Source organism: Pseudomassariella vexata, assembly GCF_002105095.1.
Source record: "Pseudomassariella vexata strain CBS 129021 chromosome Unknown BCR38scaffold_4, whole genome shotgun sequence".
In the NCBI taxonomy this organism is placed as follows: domain Eukaryota; kingdom Fungi; phylum Ascomycota; class Sordariomycetes; order Amphisphaeriales; family Pseudomassariaceae; genus Pseudomassariella; species Pseudomassariella vexata.
Genome location: NW_024467959.1, coordinates 2,842,352 through 2,857,412, shown reverse-complemented (window position 1 = coordinate 2,857,412; position 15,061 = coordinate 2,842,352). Strand labels below are relative to the sequence as shown.

General features: G+C 51.1%; 4 protein-coding genes and 1 non-coding gene across 5 annotated transcripts; 2 read left to right on the top strand and 3 right to left on the bottom strand.

Moving 5' to 3' along the window:
- Positions 1–937: 937 nt before the first annotated feature.
- On the top strand, positions 938–3,133 carry BCR38DRAFT_338288 (peptidase C65 Otubain-domain-containing protein; the record flags this gene model as incomplete). Its single annotated transcript, XM_040855608.1, has 4 exons — positions 938–1,318; positions 1,450–1,536; positions 1,664–1,727; positions 1,911–3,133. 4 exons carry the CDS (start codon positions 938–940, stop codon positions 3,131–3,133), a joined length of 1,755 nt encoding a protein of 584 aa, XP_040718383.1.
- Positions 3,134–4,922: 1,789 nt separating this feature from the next.
- Positions 4,923–5,025, bottom strand: BCR38DRAFT_t126. Its single transcript has one exon. It is a non-coding gene; the product is annotated as a tRNA-Thr (tRNA).
- A 643-nt stretch (positions 5,026–5,668) lies between these two features.
- On the bottom strand, positions 5,669–6,463 carry BCR38DRAFT_315891 (uncharacterized protein; the record flags this gene model as incomplete). Its single annotated transcript, XM_040854699.1, has 2 exons — positions 5,669–5,922; positions 5,965–6,463. Coding segments are annotated over 2 exons (753 nt in total), but the record flags the coding sequence as incomplete, so codon positions are not given.
- A 1,873-nt stretch (positions 6,464–8,336) lies between these two features.
- Positions 8,337–8,738, top strand: BCR38DRAFT_407698 (uncharacterized protein; the record flags this gene model as incomplete). The annotated part of the gene is made up of 1 exon (XM_040858196.1): positions 8,337–8,738. The coding sequence occupies one exon, from the start codon at positions 8,337–8,339 to the stop codon at positions 8,736–8,738; it is 402 nt and encodes a 133-aa protein (XP_040718381.1).
- A 4,537-nt stretch (positions 8,739–13,275) lies between these two features.
- BCR38DRAFT_365472 (aspartic peptidase domain-containing protein) lies at positions 13,276–14,860 on the bottom strand. The gene is made up of 3 exons (XM_040857230.1): positions 13,960–14,860; positions 13,749–13,899; positions 13,276–13,693 (listed from the first exon to the last, which is right to left on the bottom strand). Exons 1-3 carry the CDS (start codon positions 14,797–14,799, stop codon positions 13,377–13,379), a joined length of 1,308 nt encoding a protein of 435 aa, XP_040718380.1. The 5' UTR covers positions 14,800–14,860; the 3' UTR covers positions 13,276–13,376.
- Positions 14,861–15,061: the final 201 nt, after the last annotated feature.

Here is a 15,061-nt window from a genome sequence, read left to right as displayed (position 1 = left end):
CGTTTGTCAACATGGATGCCGAGATTGTGTAGGTACAAGTCAAGTACGGAGTGGTCGCTTGTGTCGCGTTAGAGTGGTGAGGCAGGTGTAATGCTTCATAAGAGCAACGGGAAAGAAGGCATGGTAATTGTGGGAAACAAGCAGTCAACGGGATTTTTCGATTTTGGGAGGAGCTTCAATCTGGGCAAGGGCGCCAGTCGCCGATGCGCCACTACAGTGCAGCACCAGGCTGGCACGGATTGTACCGGGCAAATCGCTAGCGAGCAGTAGTAGCAGGATGCCATTTGGTCGCCATCTGGTCAGCACAGAGCTTGTGAGACCAGACTCAAGCTCAGAATTTAGGTACATGAATTATCACATTAACCCGAGGGGTGGTGAAGGCGCACACCATTGCCCTGCATCACACACGATGCACGGCAATCTTGGCCCCTGGAAAGAGAGATAGAACGAAGGGAACCGGTACGTGCGAATCCGTGTCATAGACGGGCAGATGCTTCCTGTGCTGCAGCCCGTGATTGAGGTCCGATGAATCAAATGCTGGCTTGCTACTGCAGCCGGCGCCTGCTATTATTGAACTGATGTAGACGGGCAAGCCCACCTTTACCAATTCTCTGGATCCCCTCCCTGTCCATTCATCGACCTCCAGGTTGGTTCTCTCGAACTCTTGACGTCCATTTCCTCCTCTTCTTCCGCCTCCTCTCTTGTTCCCCCCTTTTGCTCCTTTCTTGACTTTCTTTTTCTCTTCTCTCGATTCTGTGCGCCCTCTGTTGCTGCCGGCACCAGCAACACCAAGAGAAATCTCCATTGCACCAGCACCTTCCGCACCTGCACTTGCATGCAAAACAGACAACAACAAGAACAACGACAAAAAGAAAACCACGGTCTCTTCTTCCGCTTTCATGAGCCGGAGCTTCCAGGCTCGGATTCAGGCTCAGGCATGTTCCAGCCGCAACCCACACCGTTCGCTTACTTCCAGACGACGTATGGGGTAGGCAACGCGAATATCCCAGAATACACTTTCGCACCCACCCCGCTGGGTCAGGGCGGCGGTAGCGGCGGGAGAGCTACCAGCTCTGACGGGCTGCCACCACTGGGACCAAATGTCAACAATGTCTTTACCTCGCCGGCCTTTGACAATTCTTTGCTGGCCAACAACCACCCACATCAGCTTCCTTACAACTCAATACCGCATCACCAGCACGGCATTCGCCCACGCGATCACCACCACTCTGGCCACGGCCGACGCATCAAGATGGAGCAGCAGAGCGATCTCGCACAGCAGGAGGCAGCTGCCCGCGAATTCAAGCCTCAGCTCAGCGTAAGTCCTGAGGCATTGCTTGTGCTTGCTGTCTGTTTTTTTTTCTTTTTTTTTTCCCTGCGTGCAGCACTCGGGTTCTTTCCCCCATTAAAACTTCAGATGGCTGACCTGCGTCTCTGCATTGCCAACAGGGCCCAATGGTCGGCGTCAAAATCACCAGCCATGCGATAACGGAGGAGTACGCAAAGGCAGATCCGGTATATGTCGCCAAAACTTTGGTAAGAGGATTCTGACTTGTGAACCGTCGCCTCAAGTATTGGAGATGGAAGAGACGCATCCGGCGATGGGCTCATCCCTTCCAGGTCAACTGTGTGCCCTGGTTCAATTGACTAATCCACATTCCAGGCATTACCCCGGACTTATTCCCACTACCGTCCGATCCAAGGTGACGGAAATTGTGGCTGGCGAGGTGAGTTCGAACCTGGCAATTTCTAGATTCTGCGCATCTTCGCGAACGTACCCCGCAAATCCTGCTACAGGCTGCGAGGCGGGGGTGGAATTGACGAGCATCGGTGCACTGGAACACTTCACTGAAGATACACGAGCCCCCACTTCACATACTGTAGAATCTTGGCTAATTTCCGACACGTAGCAATCTTTTTTGGCTATTTCGAATGTCTCATACGATGTGCCGATATCTCTCGGATTCAAACCGAGCTGGCGCGGTTGAACAGCCTCAACGACTATATCGCCAATGTCGGAGGGTATGAACTCGACATGTTTGACTACATGATTGAGGAAACCTTCGAGACGATGAATGGGATCATCCAAGCCATGAATAGCGGTCAAGATCCCATGGAGATCCTGACTCAGAAGTTTAATGACGAGACATCGGCGTCGCCTATGATCTATCATCTGCGTTTACTTGCGGCGTCGTGTTTGAAAGAACACTACGACGACGAATACGCCCCATTCTGCGACGTATCCCCAAACGCCAGCAGCTACTGTGATTCGTGGATATTGCCCGTGGACAGAGAGATCGATCACCTCGGTCTTATTTTGCTTTTCCGCGTCTTACTCGAGCCTGCCAACATTGTCTTGGAAATTGCATACCTCGACCGAAGTGAAGGAGATCAGGTCAACGTGCACCGCATGCCTGAAGAGGCTAATAGGAAAGATCCCGCTGCTCTCGGATCCATGATTCACTTGCTATATCGGCCAGGTCACTATGACATTCTCTATCGCGACACTGTCGTTCCGCCACCACCCAAATCATTGCAAGTCAACCGCGTAACATCTCTGTCACATCAACATGAGATCCAAAATACCATTCCCTCCTTGCAGACATTTTCCACTCTTGACTTGAGCACGCTGGCCATGATACCTGGCTTTGATGCACCGATCATGTCGCCACTCGCTTCTCCTCCGGCAACATCTCCCATGACAGAGGGCTATTCGCAATCTCCCCAGTCGCCTTGGATCTCAAACTTCTCCGATGGGTTGCCCGCCTCTACCGCAACCGCAGTACCGCCTCCTCCTGCCCCTCCGCAACAGCAGCCCTCCCCGCCACAACAGCCCTTAACGCAACAGCCCCTTGTACCTCCAACACAACACCGCCTGCGTTTCAGCAAATACAACTTTCCCGACCTCCCGGAAATGGTGGGCGCGAACACATATGCCACGGAACCCACCTTCACGACCAACACGTTCAAAAACAGCCACTTTAATGTCGCCCACTACAACAACCCTCACTTTCAACCGGAAGAATACAAGCCAGACCACGATGACGAGTTTCCGACGGCGAGCAGGATTGGGGCTCGTAAACGGAGTCATGAGAATTGCGGAGGCGGCATAAAAAAGGAGTGTAAAGGATAGACTGGGAGGGCGGTGCTCTTTTTTCCCCACTCGTAATTCTTTTTCCTACGATACAATTCATGGCCATGAGCCACCGGTTTGGGGGAGGCAATAATCAATTTGAAAAACCTTATGGCGTTTTGTTATTAATGCACGGAGTACAGCGGCACCTACTGCTTGTTTTCTTTAGGACGGAGCTGGTCAGAGCAACATCAGCAAGCAGTATGATGAGCACACGGCGTAGAATTCAGTCGAGAGGGACAGCGTCTGGAATGAGGGCCAACCTGACTAACGGGCAGACGGACGTACTAGCCAGCTACGTAACTAGGTCCAGACAAAAGAATGAATGGGCATCGCCTGACACGGAAATTAATGGTATTTGATCAGCATCTTATTGGCTTTTGGGTGTTAAGCATGGATTGCAACATGTGTCTTCGGCCTTATGAACTCGGGCGGATCGGAATGCATAGGGCCTGGACCAAAGTGCATATGAGCTCTACTTCTACATAGAGGCCAAAGAGGTAAGGAATTAAGTAAGTTAATCGCTCATGACACGTCTCGCCTGGCCTCTCCTGGCCTCTCCGGGCCGCGCCGGGCCGATACCGATGCTCTCTCACCGCAGCTGATGGGGGATCGATCTCGCTCCTCACCGAATTAGGTGCCCGCGCACTAACACCCGAATCTCCCGATTTCGGATGTATAAATGACCACAATGATTCCACGACAGCGTCGTACAATGGCCGAAGCCTCCTGCAGCCAGGCGCTTGACACGTCAATGTTTTAGAGTAGACTTTTTTCTTTTTTTTCCTCTCCCAACACCCGAAGCCGGTGTCGACCGTTGCTTGTGTTCCCCCACAATTTCGCCGTTTCAGCTCAGCTCTAAACCACGCTTGGCTACTTGACTCAACTCGGAAAGAGTGATTCGATATTAGAACTGTGTAATCAATCTTGGAAACAGTGCCTAGGTGATGCATGGGGGTTTCACTTTTCGATACCATTAGTGCAACCCAAGACTCTGGACAACGGCCCGCCTAGCAAACTTTATTTTAACCCGAGTCCCAGGGGTCCTGGCCTATCACGCCCAGAACCCGCGTCGTGGGGCAGAGAGAGAAGAGGTCATTACAGCGGGACGGCGCAATGCCCCGGCCAGTTTGCGTAATAAAAATAATATTAAATACGCCGTAGGTGTTAACCCTCGGTACCTCTACAAGTACTCCCTTAAGGGGCTATAGATGATATAGCGGGCCCTTAAGCCGCGTCGGGCGGTTATACAGGTAAACTTGTAGCCAAACGACTACTAAACCTCCTGTCCCTCCCTAAGTCTGTGCTACAACCCCTGCCTGAACTACCGATAAATGTGGTAATGTGGCACTTAAATTCGTCCTCAGGGGTGGGATGCTACTGATGTGCAGAAGATGCTCGACTTTTTTTGTCGCGACAAGTCGTAGTATCTGCTAATTGGGGTTCTCGTCGAGCGTATACATCTCAACCATACGCTCAAGTGGATAGACCGTAACGTGGTCTAGACGCTCGCAAGAATCGCGGCGAAAGGGCGTGCTGCGCGCCTTCTATCGTGAGGGGACGGGTTCGCCGACGAGCGTTAACGGATAGGCGAGGTCCGATAAGGGGTCGGATTAACGATTCGAATTCTGGACCGGCTGTCGAGTTATATTCCGCCGACGTAGTGCTTGACGGTCGACTGGCTAGGATGCTCGTAATCCTAAACTGCACCAATCTCCCTATTATCGCTAGGTAGGCGAAGTCAACAAGGTGGGCAGCGCGCCGTAAGGGTTGACTAACCCCCCTTGTGTGTCAGCTGCGGGATTCGAACCCGCGACTCGTCACCGACCCAAGTGGGCGAGGCTCAAATCGGGACTTATCTACCAGCGAAGTGACCAACTACACCAGCCGACTTTGCGTAATAATTTAGTCGACTTACATCTCTTGGCGCACCTTGTGGCCCGGTGTGCCGGATCGCTCGCCCGCGGAGATGGGATCGAGCTCCAGGACTTTTTTGTCAGCCGGGAAGGAGATCCGGAGGCCAGGGGTTTCTGCGGCTAGGGGGATCACTCGGCCCGGCGACATTTGGTTGTTTCAATTTGGCATTTTGGAGAACCTGTGTTGTGGTGGCTTGGTCGTCAAAACGCACTGCACAACGAAATCCCTGAGGGGCTCGTCTGAGTTTCGTTGGTCGTGGCCATCTGTCACTTGAAACCGCCCTTTGCAGATATGATCAACGTGCGTGGGGGTTGGCATGTTTTCCATGCTGGAGTTGAGGTGTTCAGTGTTCCGCGTTCCGCCGCTGTTTTTCCCGCTGGCAATACTTCGAACTCTGCCATATATGGTAGAGGTATGGTGATATGGCAGAGGGATGAACGTCTTGTTTTGGAGATGTCATTACAACCCAGAAACGTCATCCAAGCCTCCAATGAAATCGCCTACATCGATATCTTCGAGGTCGGGCCAAGCATCTCCGACCTGCAGAAGGCGGTCGTTTTCATGCGTCGCAAGGGATTGGTGTTTCTCGTCAAAAGTCCATGCCACAACGCCGCCTTCAACTCCTATCCGCTTCGCGAACTCCTCCGCCCAGAGTGAATTCATACGGTCGTGTTGCGACGATTCGGACCAGTCTCGACTAAGGTCTTGCGACGCGACATTCGTGACCTGCTTATCTTCCAATCCGCAGGCAGTGATGCGTGCCCACGGGTTGGACTCCTCAGGCCCAGTAATGGGCATGTTGATGTTGACCGCGACCCCTAACCCCGTAACATGCCTTCGTAAGTGAACGCCCATTGCAGCGATCTTGCGCTCTTCCCATTTATTATGAGCTTCGTCTTGGTCATTGTTCCAACTCTTGCCTCCAGTGAGATGATGGCGCGCCCAAACGCCCGGGTTCTCAGTCGTGAAGCCCTTGACGCCGTCCCGACCGTCGTTGCGCGTCGCACTTTCGATGGCTCCGATGGTGGTCCTCTCGAGAAGACAAGCATAATCGCGCACGGTGAATCGCTTGTGCAGCGGCGAGTGCAGGTCCATGGTGGGCCAGAAGACGAGCTGTCCTGGGCCATGGTAGGTCGCTAGACCGCCGCGCGGCGCATTCATTACGTCGGGCGATAAGGTTTCGAGTTCTCCGTGGTGATAGACGTGGAGCGGTGCCTGCAGGCGCGCAAGTTCTGAGGGAGACAGGGGGGAGATCTGGCGCCGGCCGAGAGTGTACGTTGGGGCGGGCGTGAAGGTCAAGAGTGTCGGTAATGGTGGGGGCTGCGGATTTGGGGTTGACAGCGAGGCCTTGTACTCGAGAAAAAAACGCTGCAGATTCAATTGAATGGAGACTGCGAGGGAGTACGGTGGGAAGCGATAGCCTCGGCTGGTCAAAACGGGTTTGAGATTGATGTGGAGGAGAGGCATTGCGAATTGAGCTTGCAGTCCTCCTCGTCCGCATTGATTACCACCGCTTCTAGGAGCTTGAGCTTCGACAGGACATAACGGTGAGGAAAGACGGCTTTCCTGGTGTCGGAACTCGATCGTGGGTGGCCCAAGCTCTGAGAAGCTTTGGCGGTCGCCACTTCCAGACGAACCAGGCAGGATCAAGATCCCTGCTCTGGTGCATCTTCACAGCACTACTGAATGAATCCGCTGCGTCACTTGACCATCAGCTGATGCTATGCAACCATACCTCTCCGATACCCCGTCAGACAGGAAGCTAACGGGCAATCTATCGCAAGCTGGCATGCTTACGGGGGTGATGTATCATTTTAGCCATAATCATGCACGCGACGATTGTACAAGCCACTCATTTAGCGTCCAATTGTCGTGGACCGTGGCTATTATTCATTCCCCGGCTGTATTCCTCCATTTCGTCGAATCAGCATTTCAGATTCCGGATCCTACTGCCTGCAATGACATCAACATACTCATAAGTGTAAGATCATAGCTGAACGGTGATATCTCGGTACGAATTCGTATGGACGCCGCCTCTGCCCTGGGCAGCTACCACAGATCATGTAGAATCATGCCTCCCTGCGCCGCTTAGTACATCTAGGTGTTCGTATCCGGGCTGGCATTGTCGTTGTTTCCAGCAGCTTGCCTGCCGGTACATTGCATGCTGCTCTTTGAAGGATGCCGAAGACATCTGCATGCGTCGTATGTGTGTTAACTAGGTGTTAGCTGCATGGGATCAACAACTTCTTTTCTTTTTTTCTGACTACCCAAATAATTTTCAGGTACACATCGAGTACTTTGAAAGATGGGTAGTTCATACGAAGCATACTTAAGCCAAGACGTTCTAGGGTCAATGATTATTGGGAGAACTACTAGCAGTGCAGGTCAATGAAGGAAAGGGCGAATTTTTAGATGGTAGCGTATAATTTGACAGGGAGGAGCTGCATCACTGATTCGTTCTTAACTACAGAGGCACCGCTTCGGTCAGGCCCTTGATCCCAAATGTTCACAACAATAAAGCGATTTAGCAGGCGACTAATATCCGTAATCCGTTGTTTATGGTCGCTATACTGTGTGTACAGGGTTTTTTCTCCTCTTTTCCCCAATTCAAGTGGCCTGGGATTTACGTGATTGCCATGCATCTTTCACGCCCCTTTTATTTTTGTGTTTAGACATCGGTCAGCTCATGAGAATCGAGCACTGGCCAGGACATAAAACTTGAGCAAGTCGAATGTCTTTCGAATAACATTCAGAAGTATAAGCCGTGACATTCCACAGTGACATGCATGAATCGATGCTACCAAAGCTCGTGTATTCTTGACTCTGGGCAACCGCATTCTGGCTGATAGTTGCAGTTTTACTTTTGTTGACCACCCCTGGCCCGTCGAGAGATTGATTACTTCAAAGTGTTCAAACACTTTAATCAGTGCGTCATCTCTTACTTGTCAGACTCTGAAACTGACGTTCACATTCACCGGGATCGTACAATAAGTTACAGGGTGTCATGAGCGTATGGTCAGGAATACTATTTATATTCAAGCCGCATGCCACTGTCGACTTCAATAATCCTGATATGCCACAGATCCCAACATATTTATAGAACCATCAGCGTTTATATCGCCACCAAATCCATCACTCGCGAAGGAAATTAACAACTCAAAGCCATACCCTCGAGTGTCCAATTACGGCAGTCGCAGCTATCTCCCGCCTGAGAGTTCTCGGTGCCATCATTTAACACACCCCTATCGAGGCTTTAAAACAACCAGCTTACCAAATTTTAACAAACATGGCCCCAGCTGACGATTACCGAAACACGCCGCAAGCAGCGCTAGTTATGATTCTAATGACCAGCGCCACCATTCTTGCTCCTCTCAGCGCAATCCTCTGCTTCATGATATTCTGCGACAACTGGTGCTTCGGCCCTGAACGTCGTCGCGCGGCCGCCTTGACCTCCTGGCGCGAACAAGTCAGCCAAAGATTTTTCCATAATTATGGGACTAATCTAGAAATTGATACCCATGACTACCAGCCTTTTGAGGCAGAGCATGACGAGGAGGCAGTTGGGCAGAGTAGACCACCGCCCTATGATATTGAGGTGGAAGAGGAAGACAATCATAGAAATTCTTCCGACTCCGAACCAAGCTCGAGCTCGAGCTCAAGCTCAGCCTCTAATTCGGGTTCAGGTTAGGAAAGGTATGTATGTGGTATGTATGCCGATGGACCCATCCAGGAGCAACTGCGGCCGGGATATGAAAAGAAGCCATACAAGGCGAGAAGTTTCAGATTCGGAGTGCTAGTAGGAAGGGTGACAGCGCCCAGTATACAGCAACGGCTTAGCAAACAATCACACCAAATTGAATCGGCCATAGGTTTGCAAATACAAATCAAATCTGACTCATTTTGGATTATTTGAATGTAAGGGTCTCTCAAACTCCAAGGCTTTTAGAGGTTCTTAGATTTGTCTTAATCGGCGGAAGGCGCTAGATCGATTACTACTATTACTAGCCTTTATTTCGCCATATAAAGGGGTGGAATGACGCCCACCCTGATTAGTATTATTCTAGGAGTTTGGAAAATTACAACCAGAATTTACCTCTAACTAGGCTAGTTCAATGTACCGGTTATCGAAAGTTACTAACCGTATTAACTATATTTTACACACACTCTCATCGTATAGGAATGATACGTGACCCCATGGGGGGTTATCCTGTAGCTATAGATAAGGTAGATAAGATAAGAGCTATAAAACAGCTCTGCCAGGCCAGAATAGCTGACTTGGCCATCCTTTCCCAATACAACAATACACACCCCATATGCACTCGCATCGAGGAAATTACGTGACTATAGTATTAACGCGTCTCTCTTTCAGTTTGTGATGATTCGATAACTCTGTATAAAATAGCTGATCTATCATAACCTAGAATAGACGATTTTCAGTAGCGAATCGAACGAGCTAAAGAGCTTGTCCTCGTCAGGGCTATTCCTAGGCCGTGGTAGCTTATCGGTAGAGTATCAAAGGGATTATGTCATCCTGCCGCATTCATTATAGCAGTTAAAACAGTTATGGAGCTGCCGGGTAAAAAAATTTAACTCTAGAGCTATTATTAACTAGATTCGACACGAAGAACTCTACGCATAGGATCCTAGTAAGCGTTACATAACCGACTTTACTGTTGAGGTTCTCCTCGCCTAAGGGTATAATGATGTACTAGGTTAATATTATATGGATTAATTCATTAGCTGCTATCCGTGGATACGTACTAATATCAGATATGTAGTAAACGCTAGCTAAGTCAGAGCATCCGATTTGAATAAGATCTAAGACTTCTATCCCCAGGTCGTAGTTGGAAAAGGAGTGGGAAGGCAATTCCCATAGCATGAGCGAATCCACTGGTTGGACACGCGATTTGCGATAGCGCATACCGCCCCGGGATATAGTTCAGCGAATGTACTGTCCACTTTGCCGAAAAGAAATACACCTGGCAATGCGCTCACTTGGGTAATGGAACAGCTTCGCACTAGACGTCTTGATATCAATTGCTTCGTACCTTATGTCCTCGAGGCCAATGGTATTGTGATCCCAGATGACTAGCCCGGTAAGGGTATATCTGCTTCTTCGGGGCTCTTTGAGTCACCGGTGATTCCAACTTTTAGACCGACGAACTTCAAGGCTTACACTTGTCAATGATGGATGCGTGGTTCAGCCCTCTTTTTCTTGTGTCTTGAGCGATCTTCACTTCTCCCAGATCATGGGTTTTGTGGAACCCATACCATGCTCGCTTGGGTTGCCCAAGCCGTGGTGAGTTCGTGCTGTCTTGAAACTGTAATCGAATGGCGCCAACCGTTCTATGAGCGAATTGAAACCTGAAAATGGCGGTTTTGGGAAGCAAGGCCAGGTAGTGCCAATTTTTGGTCCTTGACCCAGTACACATTCTGGCAATGCACTTCTCGTTGAGCACATTGGTGACATCGATGCTGATGCTTTCGCTTGGACACGAGCCGGATGAAGGACATTCTAGCCTTGGACTGGTCGGATTCGGCCGATAATCCTCGAAAATATTATTATTATTATTAAATACGCCGTAGGCTCGAAGCCCCCGGTACCTCTGCTAGTACTCCCGTATGTCAAACCGTGCCCTAATGGCTGGACTAAATACATACGCTGCGTCGTCGGTTCGCCCTATTGGCGACTGCGTTGCGTCCACTACCATACTACGTTGGTTCTCAACCTACCAACAAAGTCCCCCCTGAGAAGATCGATGCTATCTGGGCCTTGAAGCTGTCCGACCCGTCCCTAGCAGCCACCTTACAATAGTCCCACTAACTACTGGTTCTCCTGTTGCCGTTGCGAGGTCTCTGCGAGAGTATAGTGGCCGTGGTGCGATGGCGGCCCGTAATCGTTCCCTCGGTCCTTCCAACAGCCCGCAAAAGAGGATTACGTGCTCTGCCGTCTCAGGGGCGTCGCCACAGCGGCATAGCGGCGAGTACACGCCAAAAGCCCCTGTCTTGAATAAGAAGGCTGCTAGTCCTATTTTTTCCGTCCTGATCTGGCACAGCGTAGACGCCTCCAGTCGGTTCAGGCCGAAATACCTGCCCCCTTTCGGTATCTGCATCGAACGGCCCTCCGGTTCCTCAGCGATAGCGCGTCGCTGGCGATCGTGATGCTCTGCTCCGGTGAGCCATCTCTTCCTCCAGTGGCCGAGGAGGGCAGCCGGGACCTCCTTTTCCTCACTCATCCACTCGGAGCCCTGGGCCTCCTTCTCCATAGTGTACCCTGCCGGTCGGAGTAGCTGCGACGCCTGCTTCCTCTTCGCCGGCCTATCCTGCCGGAGTATATGTGACGCTTTAGCGCTCGTGCTGCGAAGCAGATTTCTCTTCCCGCTAAGTCGTAGCCGTTCTTCAAACTTAGCAGCCCGGGCACTAAGATAGAGGTCTAGTGGCGGGATTGCTGCTTCTGCTTCCAGGTGGCGAACCGGCGTCGCTTTGTGGGCGCCACAGACTACCCGGAGGCACTCGTTATGTATCCCCATCAGGCTCTTAGCTGGCCCTGCCGGTTCCTCACTTATAGTATGCCACGCAGTCGCTCCGAAGGCGATCGCGCTATGGATAACCACCGTATATAACAGCCTCGCCCGTATAAGATCGCAGCCCCACGACATATTGACTAGCTTTGTCAGGGCTAGCTTTTGAGTTGCCATTTTTGTTTTAACACGCTCAACATGGGCGTGCCACGTCAGTTTGCGGTCGAACCAGACTCCTAGGAACCTGGCTGAGACTACCGGCGACACTGTGGCGTCCCCAAGGCGAATACTTTGCGGCAAGGGCTCTCGGGCCCTAGTAAAGTGCATTAGCTCACTCTTGTCAGGAGCGAACTCCATCCCGTGCCTCACTGCCCACCGCTGACACGTAGCCCATGCGCTCTCCAACCGGCGGCAGGTCGTGTCTGGATCGGTGCCGACGCTTAGCAGGTTCGTGTCGTCCGCGAACCCGACTACTAAAAGTAGTGGATGCTGCTCCGCTAGCTCCTCGTACAGCGTTGAAATGTATAATATAAACAGTATCGGGGATAGCGGTGACCCCTGGGGGACGCCAGCTCGTAGGGGGATTGGCTCTGACTCCTTGCCATCGAACCGGAGGCGTACCGTCCTATCCTCCACGAAGCTGCGTACCCACTCCTGAACCCACTCCGGGTAGCCTTTCCGGGCTAATATGGAAATCAGCCGTCTGTAATTGACCGTATCGAATGCCCCCTTGATGTCTAGCTGTAGCAGCGAGGCGATGCCCCCGCGTCTCCACGCCGTATAGACCACGTCCTCAACTATACGTCCTCGAAAATAAAGCAACAGATATACCAGCATTGGGAAAATGTGTAGAAGAAGAGTAAACACTCAAAGACAGCCCGTTGTATCTCGACTGGTAATTTTCTCACAACGAGATGAGGCAAACCCTCGAGCTCTGTGGTACGGGAGATGGCAGAAGCTGGTCCCATAGGCACGCTCTGGACTCTGAAATCGAACGCGAAAGACGGGGGAGGGACACAGGTCTAACGTATGTGCAAGGAAAAGACATACAACAGATGGACAGAGAGCGCTGATACAAGCCGACATTGCGCTAACTTTATACAGGAGATGTGGGCCAGGTAAAGCGCATCGTCAATGAATCGATCACCACAGTTGAAGGCTGCGTCGTAGAGGATTATTCTTCCGAGGCTTCTAAAGAGGCTGCTATCTGGGTTCCTCGAATCTGGTCACAGCCTTCAACGTGGCGTCGGAACATGCAAATGCTTAGAGTTTTACCTTGGATCGGTTTTGATTTTAAGACTAGTCAAACAGCAACGATTCTTTGGTCAACTTCACGACAGGGCGGCAACTCGTGACTCGGCGTGGTGACATGAAAGGTTCTCGCGGCAAAGGACACATTATGACTCTGTCCTCACGTGTCGTCTCATTTTCTGGTCACGCCTGACTCCTGAGTGAAACCCCTATCAATATAGGTATATAAGTATAGAAGTCGAAAACTTGGAATAGATATATCCGGAAGGATAGTAAGGCTGAGCTCGATCCTTATTCCGTATACACGTGAAGTGGGGAATTTATCTTGTCTTTTGCTACAGAGGGTCCCCAATGTGACTGTGTCGCCTAAAATGACTATAGACGACGGCAGCCGCACAGCAACTAATAGATTGAAGTATCACAAACGGGCTAGTGATGGTTGGCTAGGTCCGCCACTAACATAGATGCAATCGCACCGTTGATATTTGGGCACATGAAGTGAGCTGTTTCAACTATTCTCCAGGCTACAAGTTACAATTACTCCCAAGGACCACTTAGTACGGCACACGAGCTGCGAAACGCATCTCAGCGGCCCCCACATCAAATACCGCCACGACATTGTTGAGAAAGGTACCACCCAGGATAAAGCTCCCTTCGTCGCCTCCATCCACAATACCAGCAAGGCAGTAGCCGGTATCAGGGTCAACAATGTCAGTATAAATCATGTCCTTGGGATCAATCTGGAAAGTGGTGCCACCAATGGTGATGCCAAATTCAGGGGGCGTGGCGTCGCAAGGTGCGAAATACGCACCCTCGTTCTCCAGATAGACAGCTGGTGGTGAGTATGCCGCGAGTATGGGCTCGGCAATATCTTCACATTTCTGTTAGTATCATGCTCGGGTTTTGGGCATCATGTGGGCTCATACTGGTCGGTAGGTAGGCGAGCGTGGTGCCACTGTCGACAATGATGGGAATATTACTAGCCGAGGTGGTTGCGTTTTTCCACGTGTAGCTGTCTGGCACAATTGTGTAGAACTCGTACTGGGGAATGCTCTTGTACGGCTCGTTGATGGAGATCTACTCATGTTAGCCATACCACCAAGATTCATAATCATGGGATTATCCCTCGGAACTGACCTTCAAAATAGGCGTGCTTGCAAATTCACCTGCATAATCCACAGGGGGCAAACCCCCAAAGGCAATATACCCCTCCGACGAATTCCTCGTCAACGCCAAGCTGAAAAGGGGTGCACTCAGGTTCTGCTTGACCATGCTCGTAAACACAGGATCGTACTCCACAAAGTTTGACAAACTGTCATTCGATGCATTGGTCCCCGCATACGCACTCGTAAGATACGGATACGCCAACCCAACCAGCCCACTCGAGACTTCGTCGCCGAACCAGTACGAATAGTTGACAAGCCCCACTTCCTGATGCAGCACCGTGATACCGGCGACAGTCACGTCCTCATACCCCAACACACCAGTCAAGAACTCGCCATCACCATACGCAATATTGAAATTCTCGTCCGGAATCTCGCCATACTGGAATGCCCCGTCAAATGCTGGGCCGAAGTAGCAGTCGTCCTCAGTCTGTTCGTTACCCTCCTCGTCGACGCAGAGAAAGCCGGATTGCACGAGCCAGGTGTCGCTGGATCCGGTATCGAAGATGACTTGGAAGGACTGATTGCCGAAGGAAACGGCGCCCACATACTCTTCTTCTAGCAGGTTGTCGAGGGGCTCTTCAGCGGCAGTGGCGGCTTTGTACAGGCCATCTTCCAAGGGGCCGCGCAGGAGGGCTTTGGTATATGCTGAACGTTGCGATTTGCTTGCAACTTTGCGGATTTGGACGAAGCTGTCTGTCGCGATGTCGGGGCTGGCGGCCTGAATGGCTTTCAGGCTTTTGGTGCTAGCTTGAAAAAATCGGGACGCGGCGGCTTGAGCTGCAAGCAACGAGAGTAATGTTTGATTCTTCATGGTGAACTAAGCCCGCAGTGTTCTCTGACTCTGCACGAGGTAAGATGCCAAGAAAGCTTGGCCATCCTCTTGCTTGATCTGTCTTAAATACCCTATCAAGTTTGTTTACCTCCCTGCGTAGCCTGGGGAAATTTGTTCGGGGATGCACAGCTTTCGTATACGATTCCGCAGGACCATATCCTCCTATCAACAAGACCTTCCTAAAGCAGGCTCTTCAACCGCGATAGTTTACATGGTCCCCTGGAATTCCTGACAAATGAAA

Excerpts from the sequence above, each read along its gene's own strand:
- BCR38DRAFT_365472 (XM_040857230.1), bottom strand. The coding sequence starts at position 14,799 with ATGAAGAATCAAACATTACTCTCGTTGCTTGCAGCTCAAGCCGCCGCG. Across the intron at positions 13,900-13,959 it reads CAAGCACGCCTATTTTGAAG|ATCTCCATCAACGAGCCGTA; the intron begins GTCAGTTCCGAG and ends TAACATGAGTAG. Across the intron at positions 13,694-13,748 it reads GCTCGCCTACCTACCGACCA|ATATTGCCGAGCCCATACTC; the intron begins GTATGAGCCCAC and ends AGAAATGTGAAG.